The sequence below is a fragment of the Danio rerio genome, chromosome 24 (genome assembly GCF_052040795.2).
Source record: "Danio rerio strain M-AB ecotype USA chromosome 24, GRCz13ab, whole genome shotgun sequence".
Lineage (NCBI taxonomy): Eukaryota > Metazoa > Chordata > Actinopteri > Cypriniformes > Danionidae > Danio > Danio rerio.
Genome location: NC_141044.1, coordinates 25,086,389 through 25,107,001, shown reverse-complemented (window position 1 = coordinate 25,107,001; position 20,613 = coordinate 25,086,389). Strand labels below are relative to the sequence as shown.

At 34.5% G+C, this 20,613-nt stretch overlaps 1 protein-coding gene across 9 annotated transcripts in view; it reads right to left on the bottom strand.

Moving 5' to 3' along the window:
* Positions 1-8,676: 8,676 nt before the first annotated feature.
* ropn1l (rhophilin associated tail protein 1-like) overlaps positions 8,677-20,613 on the bottom strand; it is a 193,175-nt gene continuing 181,238 nt past the window's right edge. For 3 of the 9 annotated variants that reach the window (XM_087308926.1, XM_087308931.1, XM_087308932.1), the window contains 6 exons: positions 19,525-19,703; positions 17,332-17,502; positions 17,090-17,213; positions 16,860-17,021; positions 14,830-15,005; positions 8,677-8,868 (listed from right to left, as the gene is read on the bottom strand). In XM_087308926.1, coding sequence (XP_087165052.1) covers positions 8,805-8,868; positions 14,830-15,005; positions 16,860-17,021; positions 17,090-17,213; positions 17,332-17,462 — 657 coding nt within the window. In that variant the 5' untranslated portion in view covers positions 17,463-17,502; positions 19,525-19,703 and the 3' untranslated portion in view covers positions 8,677-8,804. Of the gene's footprint in view, positions 8,869-14,829; positions 15,006-16,859; positions 17,022-17,089; positions 17,214-17,331; positions 17,503-17,722; positions 17,876-19,524; positions 19,738-20,284; positions 20,448-20,613 lie in introns of those variants that run through there. The other 6 variants (XM_087308925.1, XM_087308928.1, XM_087308930.1 and 3 more) reach the window with 4 other exon arrangements.

Sequence of the window (20,613 nt, the reverse complement as noted above, 5' to 3'; positions counted from 1 at the left end):
CTCTCTCTCTCTCTCTCTCTCTCTCTCTCTCTCTCTCTCTCTCTCTCTCTCTCTCTCTCTCTCTCTAGTTTTGCTTTATGTGTCAATGTGGGTCATCGTAGCTAGCTTCATAAATAAACATGTAAAGCACATTTAATACTACTATTTAAAATAACCAAATCATTTTCTATTTCATTTCACATAACCTAACCAAAATTAAATAAACTGGTTAGTTAAGAATTTTGTAAAACATCTGCAGATTTATGCAGAATGATTTTTGGAGTGTCGAAACTAAAAACTTAATCTATGAAATAAAAAATAATACCCTTTTAAACTTTTACTTTACAAACTATTGAAAATAAATCATATGAACATTTTTATATCAGTCAATAATATTGAAATTTATTTAAAAACAGATTAAATATAAATTTACACAATAACATAAATAGACTCAGTGATGGGCCAAAAATCTGCAGAAATCTCCTTCGTTTTTAATTTAAAACAAGTTTTAACAGATTTCTAAAAAAATATAAATATAATGGTAGATGATAATAAATCAGTAATTATAAATATATTTTTAATTTTCCTTATTCTAAATTTACAAAACTGTAATATAAAACATTTTAAAGGCACATGTCTAAATAAGCACTTAAAATCGTAAAATACTATGGTAAGCAATTTGACAAAATGGTAGAAATCTTTACATCAAAAAGTGTGGTCATGATAACCATCCAACAAGCTAATCCAGCAAAAAATTAAGATGACACTAAAATGCTATATTTATACCTCATAATTAAATTAAAAAGAGGTAAATAACTGCAAAAAAAAGGTTCTGTTGTTTTAAAAAAAAAACAGCCCTTTCAATACGCTGATAATGTTAAAATAATGTTTAAAATAATGTTTTGTTAAAAAAATGTTTAGTGTGTGTATGTGTTTGTGTGTGTGTGTGTGTATGTGTGTGTGTGTGTGTGTGTGTGTGTGTGTGTGTGTGTGTGTGTGTGTGTGTGTGTGTTTGTGTGTGTGTGTTTGTGTGTGTGTGTGTGTGTGTGTGTGTGTGTGTGTGTGTGTGTGTGTGTGTGTGCTTTGCTTTTGGTTTTTGACCTTATGTAAACTAGTTGTCATTTCAGGAAAGTACAAAGTTTAGTTCACAATCATCAAGGTTTTTTTTTTATTTTAGGTTTTTTTTCATTCAATGAGTAAAGTGGGGAAGCCCCTGTGACAATACCACACTCATTAATCATTTTTCCGACACTTGCATGTTTTTTTTTCTCTCTTTCACTTCTGTTTGGCATGACATCATCAGAAACAGTGGCCTTCAGATAGTTCGGAAAACCATGGCTTGAAAACAAGCTCAGCACTTTCAAATGAAAAATTCATCTCTTCTCACCTATTTTTAGGAAAGTCCCACCACAAACACCTCTAAGCCACGCATTTTTGCTAATAAGTGTGATCTATTACAAGCTCAAGCCTACACTCCCATTTCCTCGAGTTCTAAGATAAGTGGCATAATTGCTGTGACTAATTAGTGAGCCGTTTAGTCCTGAACAGCTGGGAGCGCGGGCTTCGTCTCCTTCACTTGCAGCTGTGATTTTATCAGTCAAACATACGTACAGCACAGCAGTCCACACTGCTTTGTGTGCTTGCGTTCGACCGTTAAACATCTGTGAAAGGGGAAGTACTGTAGTTTTTGTAAACAACCAAAGTGTTCAGCCAAAAAGAGTCATTATTTAACTGCCATACAGTATGACTGTTGCTTTTACGGTCAGTGACAGACTGGTAATCACAAAGAATATCACGCTCCACTCTTTTAAAAAAAAAAAAGGTTATTTATTGATTTCTTTAACCATTAAACGTAACAAATATGGAAAGTTTTCATTTCATGTTGATTTTGTGAAAAAAAGTTATTATTATTATTATTTAAAAAAACTTATATAAACTGTAAAGAACTGTAAACATTTATTGAAGTACTTCTAGTGTTGTTTGATTGCTTGTAAATTAGGGATGGGCGATACCACAATGTTTTTAATTCAATAAGATACCGATACTTTTTTGTTACCAATACCGATATCGATACCACTTATTATTTAAAATGTTAATGTAATTTTTCTAAATAATGTTAATTAAAAAAAATCATTACATGTAAATATACATACACGCACACACGACCATATTGCATATACACACTGCATACACATTCATACTGTATATACACACTGCACAGATACACACACACACACACATATTTAATCACCTAATGGTAATGAGAGAGAGAGAGCTGATTTATTATTCTAATTTATTATTTTATTTATTTATTTTTATGTAATTATTATACTATATATTATAATACTATACTATTATTTGCTGTGTTTTCTATGTTTATAAAAACTCTTCTATAATGTCTTTTGTCAGACAGAGGGAGACCGAGCAGAGGAACACTGGGCATCTTGTTTTTGTTCCGCTTCTTTATAAGTTTCAGGGTGTGTTGTCAGTAAGTGTATATAAAGGCTGCTTGTATTGTTGCTGTGTACGACTTTCTTATCGCAAATATTGCTCGTGCAACGCTTTTTCAGCTAATGAGCACGACAACATGCTGCGTTACCTCTCTGCCATCGTGTCATTCCATAATGCAGATGCGTGTGACTTGCGTGTGTTGAGTATGTAAATTATCTAAAAGGCACATGATTGCTCACGTGACGTTCCAACGCAGATTGATTGGTGTAACGTCTTGTACACAAAGCGTCACAGCACTAAAACATTTAGTTATGCAGAAATTATTCAAATCTAGTTGAAATATCGATGCTTTACAAAATATATATTGATACCAAATTAGAAGCTTCGAATCGATATATCGATACTTGAGCATCGATGTGCACATCCCTATTGTAAATTATACTGGCTGAAAAGACGAAAGACTAAATCTCTTTCTCTGTCCAACACAGATTTAAATGCAGTGCAATTGAAGGATTAATAAACATATGCAAGTCATGATCATTTACAAGGTTGCGTGAGTGTTTGAAATGAGATCATGATCTTGTAATGATCACTTGTGCAACTATACACTGAATGCGTGGCTAAAGAAGTGACACCGTGAAAAGAACCAAACAATTCAACATTGGCTCATTCTGAAATGTAGCCCTATATACATTTTTAGTGATCGAGAGTTATGTAGCCAGAAGTATGTATGGCTTCATTTAATATTTAAAGCAAACTCTAGGGAGCGGTATGACATCGTTTTTTTTTTCGTGCTTACTAGCTGACCGCCTGCCTCCATATGGACGGCTTTCCCGCTGTTACCAGTTTGACGTTAGCTTGACACGTACGTCGCCGGACTTGAGATGCAGAGAGAAGTTGACAACGACGACAGGCATGGCAAAGAATGGTTCCATTGAGCACATAAGACAAAAACAGAAGCAAAAAAATAAACAAGTAAATAACAGGGTGAGAACGTGGTTAAATCTGAAAATTTGGTAAACAATCAGGTGAGGACTTTTCTTTTTCTGGATTGCTTTTGAAAACACTGTCATTTGGGTTTAGGAAAGTGGGGGGACGGGTCAGTCTGTGATTTTGAAAACACTATCGGTTGGGTTTAGCGAAGGAGGAGAGTGAGTCAGTCGGTCATTCTGTCAGTCAGTCAACAGCAGCCTCTGGTGGATTTCTGTGAGAACAGCAGGCACTAATGGCACTCGGGAGAGAAATTTGAGATCTTAAAAAGCGTACACAGTGGCTTCTGGCGGACTAGTGAAAACAAAAACTGCAAAAAAAACGTACCTCTTGGGACATATTTGGCACTCTCCAGAAATGTATATAGCTGTACATATTCAGAATGAGCCTGGGTTGAAACAATCATTCTTCTGTTACATTGTGGGATTTTTTTTCTTGTAAAATATAAGCACGCTATTGTGCAACATAGTCATTTCAAATTTTAATCATACCATGATACTAGAGTTATCGTGATTATTGTGGAAATAAATTAGTTTATTTTTCACCCAAAACATTTTACACACTGTCAGGTTTAAAAGAATAAATTAACCTTCTTTGGACAGATGGAGTTAAAACAGTAGCGTTAAATACAGCAATAGACGTGATGAATTGACAAGCATATGTGCAAAAACAATAATGGATGTCAGCTACTGTACTTTAAATAAGACATTTTCATCAAACATTCGCAAAAAGCACATCATCAACCTATTGCATGATAGATTGTGACTTAAAAGTTACGACTTAAATGTAGGTATGTGCTTACAACTATTCAGTCAATATGTTATATTTATAGTCTGCTAATATTTATTGTGTGAAAAAGTATTGTGTACTCGAATCCAAAATCGTGACAGGACAGGACATACAATAAGTGAGAAACTCCGGACTCGGACCCCGTCGTCGTAGTTAATTCCTCTCTGCGTCTCAAGTCTGCCAACATGCATGGTGAGCTATTGGACAAACTGGTAATGATGGGAAAGCTGTCGATGCCGAGGTAAGCGGTCAGTTGGTAAGCACAAAAAGGAATGGCGTCATACCTCCTGTAACGTTTGTTCTTAATACGAAATGCAGCCATATGTACTTTTGCCTACATATTTCACGATCTCCAGAAATGTATATAGGGCTACATTTTCAAAATAAGCCTATGTTGCATTTTAAGGGCAGATCTGGTGATGTAATTGCTGAAAAATTGAATTAATAGAAAATTATTTTAGTTGGATTAAATGGCTTAGTTTTTATTGTGATTTTTTTAAAATGCTAAATTATTGTGTTTTGTATTTTCTTCTATTTTTATAATTACGCATACTTTAAATGTTTACAAAGTTTTTCCAGAAAGTATTTACAAGAAAGTATCAGGTGCATTTGGAGAGAGAAAAAAATGTGCCTATGACAGGTGGTTTTTCAAGCCCCACTCACTATTGCGCTTACTAGTGTGTGCGTTTGCAAACTTATGTGCACAGTAAAGTCAAAATTACTAGCCCTCCTGTGAATTGTTTTTCTTTTTTAAATATTTCCCAAATGATGTTTAAGAAAGCATGGAATTTTTTCACGGTATTTTCAATAATATTTTTTTTTTTTCTGGAGAAAGTCTTATTTGTTTTTATTTTGGCTTAAACAAAAGCAGTTGTACATAAAGAAAAAACATTTTTAAAAAAAACATTAAAAAAAAAAACATTTTAAGGTCAATATTATTAGCTCCCTTTAGCAATATTTTTTTCTCGATTGTCTACAGAACAAACCACTGTTATGCAATGACGCCCAATTCTTTTTAGTTAGTCTAATTAACCTAGTTAGGATTTTAAATGTCACTTTAAGCTGAATACTAGTATCTTGAAAAATATCTAGTCAAATATTATGTACTGTCAATATGGCAAAGATAAAATAAATCAGTTATTAGACATTAGTTATTAAAACTGTTAGTTTAGAAATGTTTTAACATCTCCTTTAAATTAAACAGAAATCAGGAAAAATATATTTATACAGGACGGCTAATATTTCAGGAAGGCTAATAATTCTGACTTCGACTGTAGAAAGGATGTGTGGAAACCTAAAACAAATCCAAAAAACTGTATTTGCCAGTCCTTATAATGTGAAACAATCTTCTGAAAGTCGCAATTAGTTCCCTGCAGTAACTTTTCATCTAAACATATATATTTATAAAAAAAGAGGAGTACAATTGGACATTACCAAAGGCGATGATGAAATGTGTTGTATGCTGTATAATTATTAAAACTGAAGCATCCTTTAGAATAAACTAAACCCATGCCGCTCCTTGGCTGCTTCAGCTTAAGCAATTACATTAGCTCAGCACTCTGGCCTGCTTAGGTTAATAAATCCCCAGGAGCCGATCAACAGAGAAGAACTTCATGCTGAGTAAAAGTTAATGTAGGATCCTTGACCAACAAGCTTTGATATTAACTTTTTAAAGGTTAATGTGTCCCTATCAAACAACGATTGCTAAGGCTGTTGCTTATTTAAAATGGTTGCAAAATATAAACAAACTTGTTAAAGGGACATTTCACCTAAAATGTACAATTCTTTCATAATTTGAACTTCTTGTTGAACCCAGAAGAAGATATTTTGAAGAATGTTACAAACTGATAACCGTTGACTTCCATAGTATTTGTTTTTCCAACTATGGATATTAATGTCTGCTGGTTTATCCATTCATTCAGTTTTCTTCGACTAAGGCCCTTATTTATCAGGGGTCTCCATAGCGGAATGAACCGCAAACTATTCTGTTTTACATATGTTTTACAAAGCGACCCTTTCAGCCACCACCCAGTAGTGGAAAACACCCATACACTCACATTCACAACACACACTCATACACAACAGCTAATTTAGTTCATCCACTGCATGTCTTTTGACTGTGGAAGAAACTGGAACACCCAGAGAAAACCTACACGAACACAGGGAGAACATGTACACCACACAGAAATACCTACTGGCCCAGCCAGAACTCGAACCAGCTACTTTCTTGCTGGGAGGCAATAGTGCTAACCACTATGCCATTTAGCTTTTTGCAAAACATATTCTTTTGTGTTCTACAGAACTTTCCTAGATCTAGAACCACTTGAGAGTGAGAATATAGTAAGTAAATTTTCTTTTTTTTTTTGCATTTTTTTGGGGGGGAGGGTTAATCTGCAAATACCAACATAGGCTACTTCTGAAAACGTAGCTCTATATACATTTCTGGAGATCTTAAATAATGTAGCCAGAAGTACATATGACTGCATTTCATTTTTTAAAACAATTGCTACGAGGCGGTATGACTTCTTTCGCGCTCACCAGCTGACCACTTACCCGGTTTGCTCAGTAGCTCGCCATGTACATTGGTGGACTTGAGATGCAGAGAGGAGTTGACCACGATGATGGGGTTTGGGTCCAGTAAAGAACATTTCCAGAAAGTGTGTAAGACAAAAACTGAAGCCAAAAAATAAACAAACTAAGGGTGCTTTCACACCTGTGAATCGATTCAGTTGTTCCGAAACAGGGATTAAAATTGTTATATTGTTGCTCTTTGCGTGGTTCGCTTTCACACGGCAATGTTTCTAAACAGACAAAAATAGCTAAAACAAGTCACGTGTGAGTAAACTCCTCACATTGGTCAGAGTTTTACAGTTTATTTTGCATAGTCCCGCTCAGCTGTAGGGGGGTTTGGTGGTGTTTGACAGGGTGCGTGTGACTTGTCTGAAGAGCGAGGAGGGATGCGGTGGGAAGGGGTGAGAAGGGGATTTTGAGGACCGGGAAGGAGACGCGAGATTTTCGGGAAATTATCACTCGTTTGCGGGCATCCGGGAATCTCTGTGCATTTGCGGGAGACTCACAAAACTTCAGGGAGACTTGAAATGTCTGGAATGACCTCCCGCTCTACTCATAACTCTCTTCATTCCTATTACATATCCATAATACACTGTGTTATAGCGGGGCTCGGATCGTTTGCTTTGTCACTACAATCGATCTATTCCAGAGTTCGTTTCACCTCATTCAAGCATTCTCGGAGCGATTGTTTTGGCACGGATCCGAGCGCGATTGGTGGTTTCAAATATGCCAAATGAACTGCGCTAACTGGGCAAACGAGACAGGTCCCGAAACAAAAATCTAAGTGTGAAAGCACCCTAATTAAATAAAAGGGTGGGAACGTGGTAAAATATGAAAATGTGGTAAAAATCAGGCAAGAGCTTTTTTTTTCTGGAATGCTTTTTAAAACTGCCGGTTTGGTTTAGGGAAGTGGGTGGGTAAATCTGTTCTTTTGAAAACACTATTGGTTGGGTTTATGGAAGGAGTCAGTCAGTCAGTTGACATCGGCCTCTGGTAGATTTACATGAGAACAGCCAGCGCAAATGGCACTCGCGAAAGATATTTTAGATCTGAAAAAAAAATACACAGCGGCCTCTGGTGGATTTGCGAAAACAAAAACTGCAAAACAATGTAGCTCTTGGGACGTATTTGGCACTCTCCAGAATTTATAGTGGTACTGTACAGTTTCAGAATGAGCCTGGAAAAACTGGCTTGATTATTGAGGGACCAATCAGCTAATTTAAGAGAAAATGGTCTTCATTAACAGCTCTATGAAGGCTTAGTACCTTATTTTTGTTCCAAATTAGTGCACAGCCTCTTTTCATCTTCGAAAAGGTGTTTAATTGGACGAACAGGGTGACTATTACTGTACTCCAGCTTCTCCAAAAAACAAATGTGCACAGCATTACAAGGATAGAAACGTGATTTTGTTTTCAGTCTAAACAGTCTGTGTAACTTGTATTTCTGACAGTGGAAATATTGAATGTCTCCACAAGTATAGCAAGATTTGTGGAGATTTTTTTTGGTCCACATGACAAAAATGGCTCATAAATCACACAGAATCATGTCAAGAATCAACATGTAAAAATGCTTAATGTTTCCTGTGAGGTTTGTGTTAAGGTTTGGGTGGGGTGATAGTATATAGAGTTTGTACAGTATAAAAAAACATTATCATTAAGTCCCCATAAAGATACAATTATGTTTGTGTCAAGTATGAGATTTTAGTTGTAATTGTTGTTAAAATAGAACCACATTATAACCAAACTGATACACTTTTTTTTTTGAAAACCCCAGTGTATAGTATGAATAGCAAATCTGTAAGTCGTTATCAAAACTAAAATCTTACACATGCTTAAACAAGCACCTAATTTTCCAGTGACCTTTCTTTCACTTTTGTGTTGCTCCATGCAACCTATATTTAAGATACGAGAATTTATTTGGGGTTAAATAATACAATCACACCACATTATACCGGATAAAGAGGGCAAAAACAGAACACAGTAACTAGAATCAATATTTTTGAGTGCTTGAAGGCCATCTGGATTTTACTTCTCAGCAGTATGGAGGCTTGTAAAGTTTGAAGGTTGCACCATTCCTCCTTGGCTTTGTCTGAAAACAGAAAAAAAGTTTCCATTTTAACATCTATAAATGTAAACAGGTTTGACGTCATCCAGAAACCAGAAAACATTCCTGCTTATTAATTGAAAATAACAACCTTTTTATTCCGTTTCACTTTCATTTATTAAAGTGATTATTCCAAAACAGGCTGGTTCACTTGCATTTCTCACTTCTGTGTGTGTGATATTGACTCACAAACATGATTCCCAACATTTGTGTATTACTGCATTCATTCTAGGATATCCTGTTTCTAGGATCCTGTTTCTGTTTCTATCAAATGCCAGCCTGTGTGTCAGAATGCACATGACTCTGTTAAGAAAGGGCAAACTGTGGTGATGTTGGTTTGCTTTAGTGGATGCACAGACATGCAAAACAGCAGGCAACTTTGTATCTGTTTTCCTATTGTCTTTCAGACAGTTTTAAGTTTTTCTCAAATACCCTTTTTAAAATACAGGTTATTTTATGGCCTGAAGAAGGCCTGTTCTGTGGTGCCATGAAGAAGCTTTATCACCCATTGAGAAGTTTCTTTCCACAAAACTGTTCTTTCGATTTCATTAGACTATCTTTATAAGAAAAAAATGTTCTTCTATCATATTGCTGTAAAAATGACCATTATGCATTATTTATGATGAAGTTTAGTTACAATTAGATACTAATTAAAATTAAATAAAATGTTATTTAAAGTAAATGTATTAAGTAAATGTATTTAGTTCTCCTTTTAAATTTTTACTTTTTTCAAAGTAGAAAAAAACGACTTGGGAGACAGCAAGAATTTATATCATCATAGGCAGGAACTTTGACTATCTTTGGGGACCTTATATCAGTATTATGTAAATTGCGTGTTTGTAAACATATTTTTACTATTTTTTATTGTATTATTGTTTTTTTTTTCTTATTTTGCCATTATTTATTTTTCAATGTTTCAATTCATTATTTTTATTATTTTGTTATTTTTATTTAATTATTTTATTTCTGGTTTTTTGGTATGTTATGTTATTTTATTTGAATGTGTATATGTGTGTATGTAGAGTTGAAGTTATTAGCCCCCCTTTAATTTATTTATATATATATATATATATATATATATATATATATATATATATATATATATATATATATATATATATATATATATATAATTTCCCGAATTATGTTAAACAGGGCAAGGACATTTTCAGAGCATGTAGGATAATATTTTTTTCTTCAGGAGAAAGTCTTATTTGATTTATTTCAGCTAGAATAAAAGCAGTTTTCAATTTTTTAAACACCATTTTAAGGACAAAATTATTAGCCCCTTTAAACTATATATTTTTTGATAGTCTACAGAACAAACCATCGTTATACAATACCTTGCCTAATTACCCTAACCTGCCTAGTTAACCTAATTAACCTAGTTAAGCCTTTAAATTTTACTTTAAAATATATAGAAGTGTCTTGAAAAATATCTGGTAAAATATTATTTACTGTCATCATGACAAAGATTAAATAAATCAGTTATTAGAAATGAGTTATTAAAACTATTATGTTTAGAAATGTGTTGAAGAAATGTTCTCTCTATTAAACAGAAATAGGGGGAAAAATAAACCGGGGCTCTAATAAATCAGAGGGGCTAATAATTCTGACTTCAACTGTATATGTGTATACATATATAAGAAGGGTGTGAATATGTGCTGTTTTGTAGGTTGATTTTTTTACATTGCATAGCCATACAGTCAAATGAATGACATTTTAAACTTGTAAACAAATAAAAATAATAAAGTATATCACATAGTACATAAAATTAAATACACATAAAATGTACATGGGTCGGCACGTGGCTTAGTGGTTAGCACTATCACCTCACAGCAAGAAGGTCGCTGGTTCGAGTCCCAGCTGGGCCAGTTGGCATTTCTATGTGGAGTTTGTTTGTTCTCACCGTGTTTGTGTTTTCTCCAGGTGCTCTGGTTTCCCACACAAGTCCAAAGACGTGGCATAGGTGAACTGAATAAACTAAACTGGCCGTAGTGTATGTGTGTGAATGAGACTGTATGGGTTTCCCACTACTGGAAGTGTATCCTCTGTGTAAAACATATGCGAGGTAAGTTGGCAGTTCATTCCACTGTGGCGACCACTGATAAATAAGAGACTAAGCTGAAGGAAAATGGATGAATGAGTTTGTATTTTCAGTGAATCGTTAACTGGAGACTGACGCAGAACGGATCATTTGAATCAGTGAATCATTAACCGTAGACACACTTTGAACTGCTTATTTGAATCATTGAGCTGTTGACTCGAGTACAGATGCAGTTTTAACAGGTTACCTGTATTCAGATCCTTCATATAGCAAAGGAGGTTTTAATTTTAAACTTCTAAAAAGGAAAAATCTGATACCAATCTGCACTATCTGAGGATGCATAAAACTACAGCCATAATTGAAATGTATACAGTGAAAGTCAGAATGATTAGCCCTCCTGTGAATTTTTTTCTTTATCAAATATTTCCCAAATGATGTTTAACACAGCAAGGAATTTTTACACAGTATTTCCTGTAATATTTTTTCTTCAGGAGAAAGTCTTGTTTATTTTATTTAGGCTAGAATAACAGCAGTTGTTACATTTTTACTTAAGCATTTTTTTCTTGTCTACGAAACAAACCATCGTTTTACAATGATCGGCCTAATTGTCTAATTAACCAAGTTAAGCCTTTAAATTGCACTTTAAGTTGAATACTAGTATCTTGAAAAATATTATGTACTGTCATCATGGCAAAGATAAAAAAAATCAGTTATTAAAAATAAGTTATTAAAACTATTATGTTTAGAAATGTGTTGAAAAAAAATCTACTTTCTGTTAAACAAATCTTTGTGGAAAACATCTACAGGGGACTAATAATTCTGACAGCTGTAAAATTAGTAAAAAAAAAAAGTAATAAATTAAATTTCTTGTACACAGAAAAAAATGATAAAAGAAGAAACATAAATCTGAGTAAATTATAACATTTTTCATATTTACACTTTTTAATATTTACATGCTCTACTTTATTTTAATTTTGTTAAATTCGTAATTTATGTAACAACTTCAACTACAAGTGTCAATTAGTCTTTCATTTGAGCCTATAAAGCCCATGAGGAAACATTTTAATTGGCCTTCAAAGTCAGACTAGTAAGTACAAAGCACTTCTGATGCATTGTGTGAATTGTAATTAAACAGACCAAATTAATATTTTACCGTGAATACTTACAAACAAGGCTGATTTGCAACATGTCATACAGCAGAAATAGCATTTAAATAATCTGAAAAGGTGTGTAGAGAAGGCCGAATATTCAGCATGACAGGCTTTTGACCATGGAAATGAACTATGAAGAATGTTGTGCAAGTAATTATTTAAAAGTTAGTCAATAAATCCCCTGCTTTCAAAGTAACATGGATATTGTGTTGGGCTTCCACACTTCGAAGTGCCTTAAAAATCATGTTTCTTTGAATGCAGTAGAAAAAGACTGTTGGTGTTCTGGTGAAGTATGACAACACAGCGTAATAAAGCCAGCCATGTTTGTAAAGTCTTACTATTATTGCTGCAGTTTATTGATTGAACTTTCTCATAAGTAAAGGCAGCGATGGTTTAGAGCAGGGGTGTCAAACTCAATTCCTGGAGGGCCGAAGCCCTGCACAGTTTAGTTTCAACCCTGCACCAACACACTTACCTGTAGGTTTCAAACAGGCCTGAGGGACTCAATTAGTTTGATCAGGTGTGTTTAATTAAGGTTGGAACTAAACTGTGCAGAGCTGCGGCTCTTTTGGAACTGAGTTTGACACCTGTGGTTTAGAGTCTCGGCTTTTGTTATGCAATTGATAAACTATTAAACTCTGCGCCATGATGAGATGTTTCAAGATGCAAGTATTGTGTAGCTTTTAGATTACTGGTAAATATACAGCAGTTTCTGGTATAAGAAAAAAACTAAAAAAAAAGACTGGAAATCGGGCTACCATGTCAAAGCAATTCTTTGATTCCTTATAACTTGTGTCCTCTTTTGGTAAATAAAAATAAAACTGGAAACAACTCACGAAAATAATGCTAAAGTGTTTTCCTTTTTTTGTTTTTCTATTAGTCATATCATTAAACTATGGGTTGTAATATGTATCCCATTTTAATATGTAAAATACTGAACTGGAAGTGGTGGCACGGTGGCTCAGCGGTTAGCACTGTCACCTTACAGCAAGAAGGTCACTGGTTAGAGACCCAGCTGAACCAGTTGGCATTTCTGTGTGGAGTTTGCATGTTTCTTTGGGTGCTCCGGTTTTCCCCATGCACTACAGATGAATTGGGTGAACTATTGGCCGTATGAGTGAGTGTGTGTTTGTGTGTGTGTGTGTGTGTGTGTGTGTGAATGAGTGCGTATGGGTGTTTCCCAGTACTGGGTTGTGGCTTGAAGGGCCACATCTGCTGCATAAAATATATGCTGGAATAGCTGGTGGTTCATTCCGCTGTTGTGACCTCTGAAATAGAGACTAAGGAAAATGAATGAATACTACATTGGTGTATGTGTGTGTATACCTTGTATTCTGAACGTTGTGGGTACCAAATTGCCATACAATTACAGCAATATCAGTAAATTTTGAACATGTGGGCACATTTTGTTGGTCCTTATGAGGGAAAAGGTTTATAAATATCAGAATGAAGTATTTTTAACATTTAAAAATGCGGATTGTTTCGAGTGAGGTGTTGTTTATATGAGGTAAGAGTATAGAATATACAGTTTGTACAGTATAAACTTCATTACATCTATGGGAAGTCCCCATAAAGATAGCTGTAGGCATGGGACGATAACCGGTTTTAAGGTTTATTGCGGGTTTTTTTTTTTTTGTGTGTGTGAGTGTGTGTGTGTGTGTGTGTGTGTGTGTGTGTGCGTGTGTGTGTGTGTGTGTGTGTGTTGTAAAAAAAATCAGTGTTTTTGAAACTAATGAAGAAATCAATGATTAATTTGAATTATTTAGCCAAACATGTTTAAATATTAACTTCGATATAAACAACCCTGGGAGTAAGTAAGTGAGCCTGACATGTTTACTGTTCTAAAATCAGGGTTTCTGCAGGATTCAAGTCCAATTTAAGACTTTTACGACCATTAAGAATGAAATTTTAGACTTTATGTTGAGATTTTTTCTAGCATTATCATGAGGAATCGTATAATAGTTTTTCTTTTTTTCCAGATTAAGGAATTTAATTTGAAGAATTTGCTGATAAAAATGTCTAACAGCTGTTGTGAACTGTATCTCTGCAATAAAAAACTTAAATATAAAAAATAAGGTTTTATTGAGATGTATTGTTGGTGATTGGATGGTTGTCAGCACAACTGAGCAGCTTTTGTTGGACAAAGCAAAATTAAGACTTATTTACAATGATTTAAGACTTAAGGCCTAAAATTTAGTTTTTGAAATTAAAGACCTTTTAAGACTCTGCGGACACCCTGAAAATATCTGAAATGTTTCCTAAAATAAAATATATTGTGTTCAGTGGGGGGAAAAGGTAGTTTTTATACCCACACATTTAAAAAGAAAGAGCGGTAATGACAATACCATGAAGCTGTGATATTTTTATCCAAGGTTCTCATACCTGTGGAAACTGATGCCTATGAAACTTAACCTATGCCAGATAGCTGTACATGTGTGTTGTGTGCACTTGCTTATATGGTTTATGAGGACATACACTTTTATAATGACATGGGTATGACTTAGGTATTACATTAATGTTGTTTATTAAGGACATGACTTGTGTCCTCATAATTTAAAATGCTTAAAAATCATACTTAAGTGTCTTTTGTCATTCAGAATCTGCAACAGATTTACTGTGAGGGTTGTGTTTATGTGTAGGTGTGGGGTAAGGTCATCAAATAAGCATTATTTAGTGTAAAAAAATACATTATGGCTATGGGAAGTCCTCATAAAGAATATATACAGCTTTATGTGTGTGTGTACTCACGCTTGCCCTTCTAAACTGTGCAAGAAACTGTCGATCTGTTCTTCAGGAATTTCTCCATCCAGATGGGCCAAGTATGTGTACAGACTGCGAAACATGTGGAAAGGAATCTGCGCTGGACCACCCTCAGGGTCCTCTGTGAGTATTTCACATGCATGTTTCAAAGCACTCGTGATGCTCTGTGGGAACAATATTCAATTCAATTCATGTTTATTTCTATAGTGCTTTTACAATGTAAACGGTGTCAAAGGAGTTTAACATAGAAGTTCTAGTAAATTAGTAATGTGTCAGTCCGTTTTAGTCCAATCCAGTCCAGTTGACTTTTAGTTTCGTTCAGTTCAGTGTGATTTAACTTTAATTTTAGTTGTATTTTAATTGAATATAGTGGGCTTTTTGACATTTCTTTGCACACTTTAAATTATGACCATCACTGCACTCAATATTTCTCGTTCAACTCTGTGAAAGTTAAAGCCATTTAAAAATCCAACACTGCCATCTAGAGTCAATTAATAGAATTGAATTGAAAACAAAGTTCTTGGACCAAAGAAACATTTTCCTTAAAGTGTAAAACATTGTTATTTTTCAAATGTATTCATATTTATTTATAACTTTGTGTACTTTAGAATGTTTACAGTTTTATTTTTATTATATTATTTTTATTTGTATTTTTTGAGAGAGAGAAAAAAATAATGACTATACACCCTCAGAAATAAAGGTACAGGAGCTGTCACTGGGGCAGTACCTTTTCAAAAGGTACACATTTGTACCTGAAGGGTTCATAATGGTACACCAGAGGTACATTTTAGCAACATTTGGCCACTTATTTGGCCACTGTGCACTCTTTGGGTACAAATATGTATCTTTTGAAAAGGTACTGTCTCAGTGACAGCTCCTGTACCTTTATTTCTGAGAGTGTAATTAGGACTGCATGATACTGGAAAAATCAGACATTGCAATATTTTTTTTCTGCTTAAAATATTGCGATATACCACCAGATGAATTGAATAGCTCTATTTAAAAAGAATTCATTCATTTAGATAAATTGGAATGATCAAGTTTATTTTTTATATGCAGTGCATTTGCATAAATCATAATAAATTACAAGCATAAATACAACAGCGCAAAGATTAAAGTGAAATAAACAGTACTTCATGGTTTTCTGGAACCATAACAGTATCCAGGTACAGAAATTTAATCGTCATTTTATAAATTATTTAAAAAATTACAATCTGATCCTTATAATGCTCATTAATTGTCATTTTAATTTTTTATACTTTAACACTAGGTTTTAATCATAGCCCTAACTATAATACATGATTTACAGAATGAACCCACTGAATCTCATTTAGTATAACATAGTCTATTTACTGTGTTACTTCGGTACAAAAAACAAACATGTGGTTTATTAAAAACTCTTATTAAAACATTACAATGTATAGTTATTTCTCAGTAACTGTCATTTTAATTCTTTATACTTTATCACTAGATTTTAATAATACAAAATACAATAAAATACTGAATATAATCCCTAATTTGTATGAGGGGGATTGAACCCCCAAATTAATACTTGATCCCCCCTTGAAGGACATCAAAACAAGATGTATGGGGGTTCAGCCCTCAGCCCTTAGTAAGAAATAGCTCTCTCTAATCTCTAGTTTAATTCTTAAATGGTTCATGCTATTAGAAAGAAAAAATATGATTTAACAGTCTAAAACTGGCAGTACTAGTGCACCAAAGCACATCTTAAGTATTCACAAAATGCTTCTTGTAAAATAGGTGTTTTTATCTGCATGTAGCCTAAATAAATAAAAAATAGACATAATTTGTATAGTAACTTCCAAAATAGGTTCCAAAAACACTAAAAACGTATACATTTATAAATGAGATGTAATTTAAATACATTAATTGATTGACTGAAGCATGCATTACCAAACTGGTACCAAAAAAAGTTGATTATACATTTTATATAAATTGACAATTATACATCCCCCAATTGTCAATGTATAATTTGCACGCTTTTTATAGGTACTTACCCCACCCAAAGCGCTGCATGCCAAAGCAAAAAACTGCATCCAGTTAATGTTTTCGCTGAAGTTTCCAAGTGCGAGGATAGTGTCAAGCTGTTCCACAGGCAAGTGTAGGGCTTTCCACTTGGGAAGAAGCTCATCTTTTGTAACTGTTTCTTTAGATGTAAGCTGCAGGCAAGACAAATCTCATCAGTATTCACAGATATGAAATAGAAAGACGGTGCTGTGGATCACACCTGTTGATGAAGGATCTTCAGAAGGCCTGGTGTAAGTCCTGTGTCTGTCTTTTGAGTCGCCACTGGCAATTCCAGCCTCTTCTTGACTGGCAGGTCCTGACCTTTGGATAATGCTGAAAAATAGCTGATGGAGAAACAGTTTAATTCTTGTCATTTATCATGTTTATATTCAGTTTTAAAGCATATATTACATATAATGGCAATTTGGATGCATAATACACAGTACAAAATGTTTGGCTTACTCAGCTGCCCACTGCAGCACATCACGAGGCTGTGTCCTTATTGCTGCTTTAGTGAACTGCTTTAACATATTGGGCAGAGCTGGAGGGATGTTGATCTGCTGAGCGCAGTACATGGTTTCTGAAAGAGGCATCACTTCACTTTGAGCTGTGTTTTAGGATAAGAAAGAGAAACTGCACACACAAAAAGTATATTAATACAATATATGTTACAATATATATAAAAAGTGAAATAGCATGAATTCAATACATGCAAAACGGGAAAGGCCATATCAGCATATTTCATGTCACATAACACTAAAACATGATTAAAGAAAATACGTTACATACAGTACATTAACGTTATACAAAAACGTACGTGCTAAAGTTAACTCTATCTATTATCCAGACTTACCGTTATGTTATTTTAAATAAAGAGATGCGATTATGTCGTTTTATTAATATAATAGTTAGTACTTTATAGAAAATATACTATTAATAGTATTATATATAGTTTTTTGGCATCCTAAAATGCAGCAGCGACTTGTTCTGTTTTTCATAGCAACGTGTTGTTTGGAAGCGTCACCTAGACGCCGAAAGAGCTCTTTGTGATCTGATTGGTCAATGTCAAATAAAGGGCGTTAACTACAGCTGTTGTTGCCATGTCCTCCGAATATATGTAGGTTTCCGCTTATAAAAGGTTGCGTATTTATTGTAGCATTGCGTATCCTGTGGAGATCCCTTTAAAGTTGTTTTTAAAAACCAAGCAAAATGAAGATAAATAAGAGTGTTTTGTATACATGAAAGGCTAGAATCAATTCAAACCTAATCGGTGAAGATATTTTTCATTTTTTCACTATAAACTGTTGAAATGCCATTTCCACCACTGTCATTTCCATCACCACTCTCATTTTTAATTTTTTTTAAAAAGCTCTCTTCACACATTAAAAGTGTATTCACAATGTATAAGTTCATGCTTTATTTATTATACAAATTCAGTTTATTTTATTTTCTCATAAGCTCTTAACCAAAATAATATTAAATTGTAGAGGGTGACAGGTGAAAAATTCAGCATACAACTAATTTATTTTATTAACAAATGTATAATAGGGTATAAGCCGAGCTAGTGGTGTATCCATGCTGATACACTTCTGGTGACCTGTTATTGTGAACTTTTTTCCATTTTATACGGTTCCTTATACAGCATCGATGTTGTAATGTCATTAAAATACATTCAGTTAAATAAACGTTAGCATTTATTTGGTTGCTCAAGCGTAAAACGAGACAAAAAGCTGTTTACTCGCACGCGCCTGTCAGAATCGGCAGGCTAACACAGAAGCTCCATTGAATATACTGGGGTAAAATAAATGCTCATATTATAAAGACATGGCAGGGGAAATGTAATTTAATGCAGTGCTTCTTGTACAATCTGAGACCCACTTTAAATCGGACATCACTCAGCTAGTGGAGATCGCTCATCTTTAAAGAAAACATACCTTAAACGCACGGATTTTGCATTGGCATTCAATTCGCCGGAAGCGCTTAACCCAGGTTACTGGCAAATTAAAAGTCCTATTTGCATGCTTTGGCATATACCCCATTGTATACATATTGTGGAAAAGTTTATTAAATTTTGAAATAAAAGCTGTATACTAAGATGTGGTGGAAATGACATTTTCAGTTCACGATGAGAAAAATGTTTCTCTTCTTATCCAATTTTGTACTCTTACAGATCTTAAAACTAGACAAATTGTTTAAACTTTTGAGGCTATTACGTTAATTTTGAACAGGTTTTTTTTTTACTCAACTTCACAAGGCTAAAAGTGCCCGTAGTTGAAGAATGGATCATATTTATACTGTGCATAGAGTTGAAGTCAGAATTATTAGCCCCCCTGAATTATTAGAACCCCTATGGAATATTTATTTACGCACAAAATATTTATGACAGTGATTTTATTCCATAAACCCGTTTATTTTTTCCCCAATTTTTGGTTAAGGGAGAGAAGACATTTCTAAACACAATAGTTTTAATAACTCATTTCTAATAACTGATTTATTTTATCTTTGCCATGATGACAGTAAATAATATTTTACTAGATATTTTTAATGACACTTTTATGCAGCTTAAAGTGACATTTAAAAGCTTAACTAGGTTAATTAGGATAACTAGGTTAGGCCTCTGAATAAACAAACAAAGACCACTAGTCGCTCACTTACCAAATCTGTAGAGACAGGACAATCAACACCAACTGGATCCGCGTCTTTATGTAAAGGAGACGAGCGGCAAATCCGGATTTCACCATTTCCAGATGAGAAAAGCTCTCGGGTAAAAAATGTTCCTTAGACACATATTTCTGTCACACGTGGCGTGCACTGTAATCCACATGTGAGTCCAGCTGCGCTCTTATAGAGGGAAAATGAAAACAAAACCTTCACTGCAGCAAATTATAAAAGCCATACTGACGACCTGTAACTCCAAACAATTTTTCTCCCGCTTTGCAGCACAACGTGGCGTCTCTCTGCCGTCTAAACACTGTAACAGGTAAAAACAGTCTTGGAAGCTATCATGCATATTAATAAAGTTGAACCGCAAACACAATAGAGTGAAAACAAATCTTATTCATGAATGAATGCAGCACACTCAGAGACGTAATAAGGCACTCCCAGGTACAGACGTCCAGTCTAAAGGCTAGAATACACGCTAAGATCTCATGGCTGTGATGCAGCTTCAAAAATTAGTTTTAAACTGGATGTAGGAATTTGCTTGAAATAATGCAAAAACAACCAGTTTTCACTTTTTAGTGAAATATATGTGTCCTAATAGTTTTTTTAGCAGTGTGAGACAACAGACTGTCAACAGCTCAAAGAACATATTTTGGTGTTTCATGACCCTTTAAGTGAGTGTTTCATATGGATTAATTAATCATTCTTATTGTTAAATGCAAACCGTTGTAGTTTATTAAAGACAAAATCCCACCACTGCATGACAGCTGCACTTTCAGCAAACCTCCTAATTCCTGCAGCATGAGGACTTGATGATTGTTTATGAGAGTCAAAAGTGGCTGATCTGTTTGGCGAAATATTTGGCTGCGTGTCGCTGCATCCAAAACAACTAAAACAATATAACTAAAGAAATCTCCACTGTGCTGAGCGAGAGCACTTACTGAACAGCACATCATTGATGACGTAAGCGTGCCCAGGACTGAATGTAATGTGAGTGCAGGCCGTCGGATTAGGTGGGAGGGGGGACAAGCGTGCTTTGGCCATGTTCAAGGCAACTGTACATAGTGTGAGTACACCCTAAAC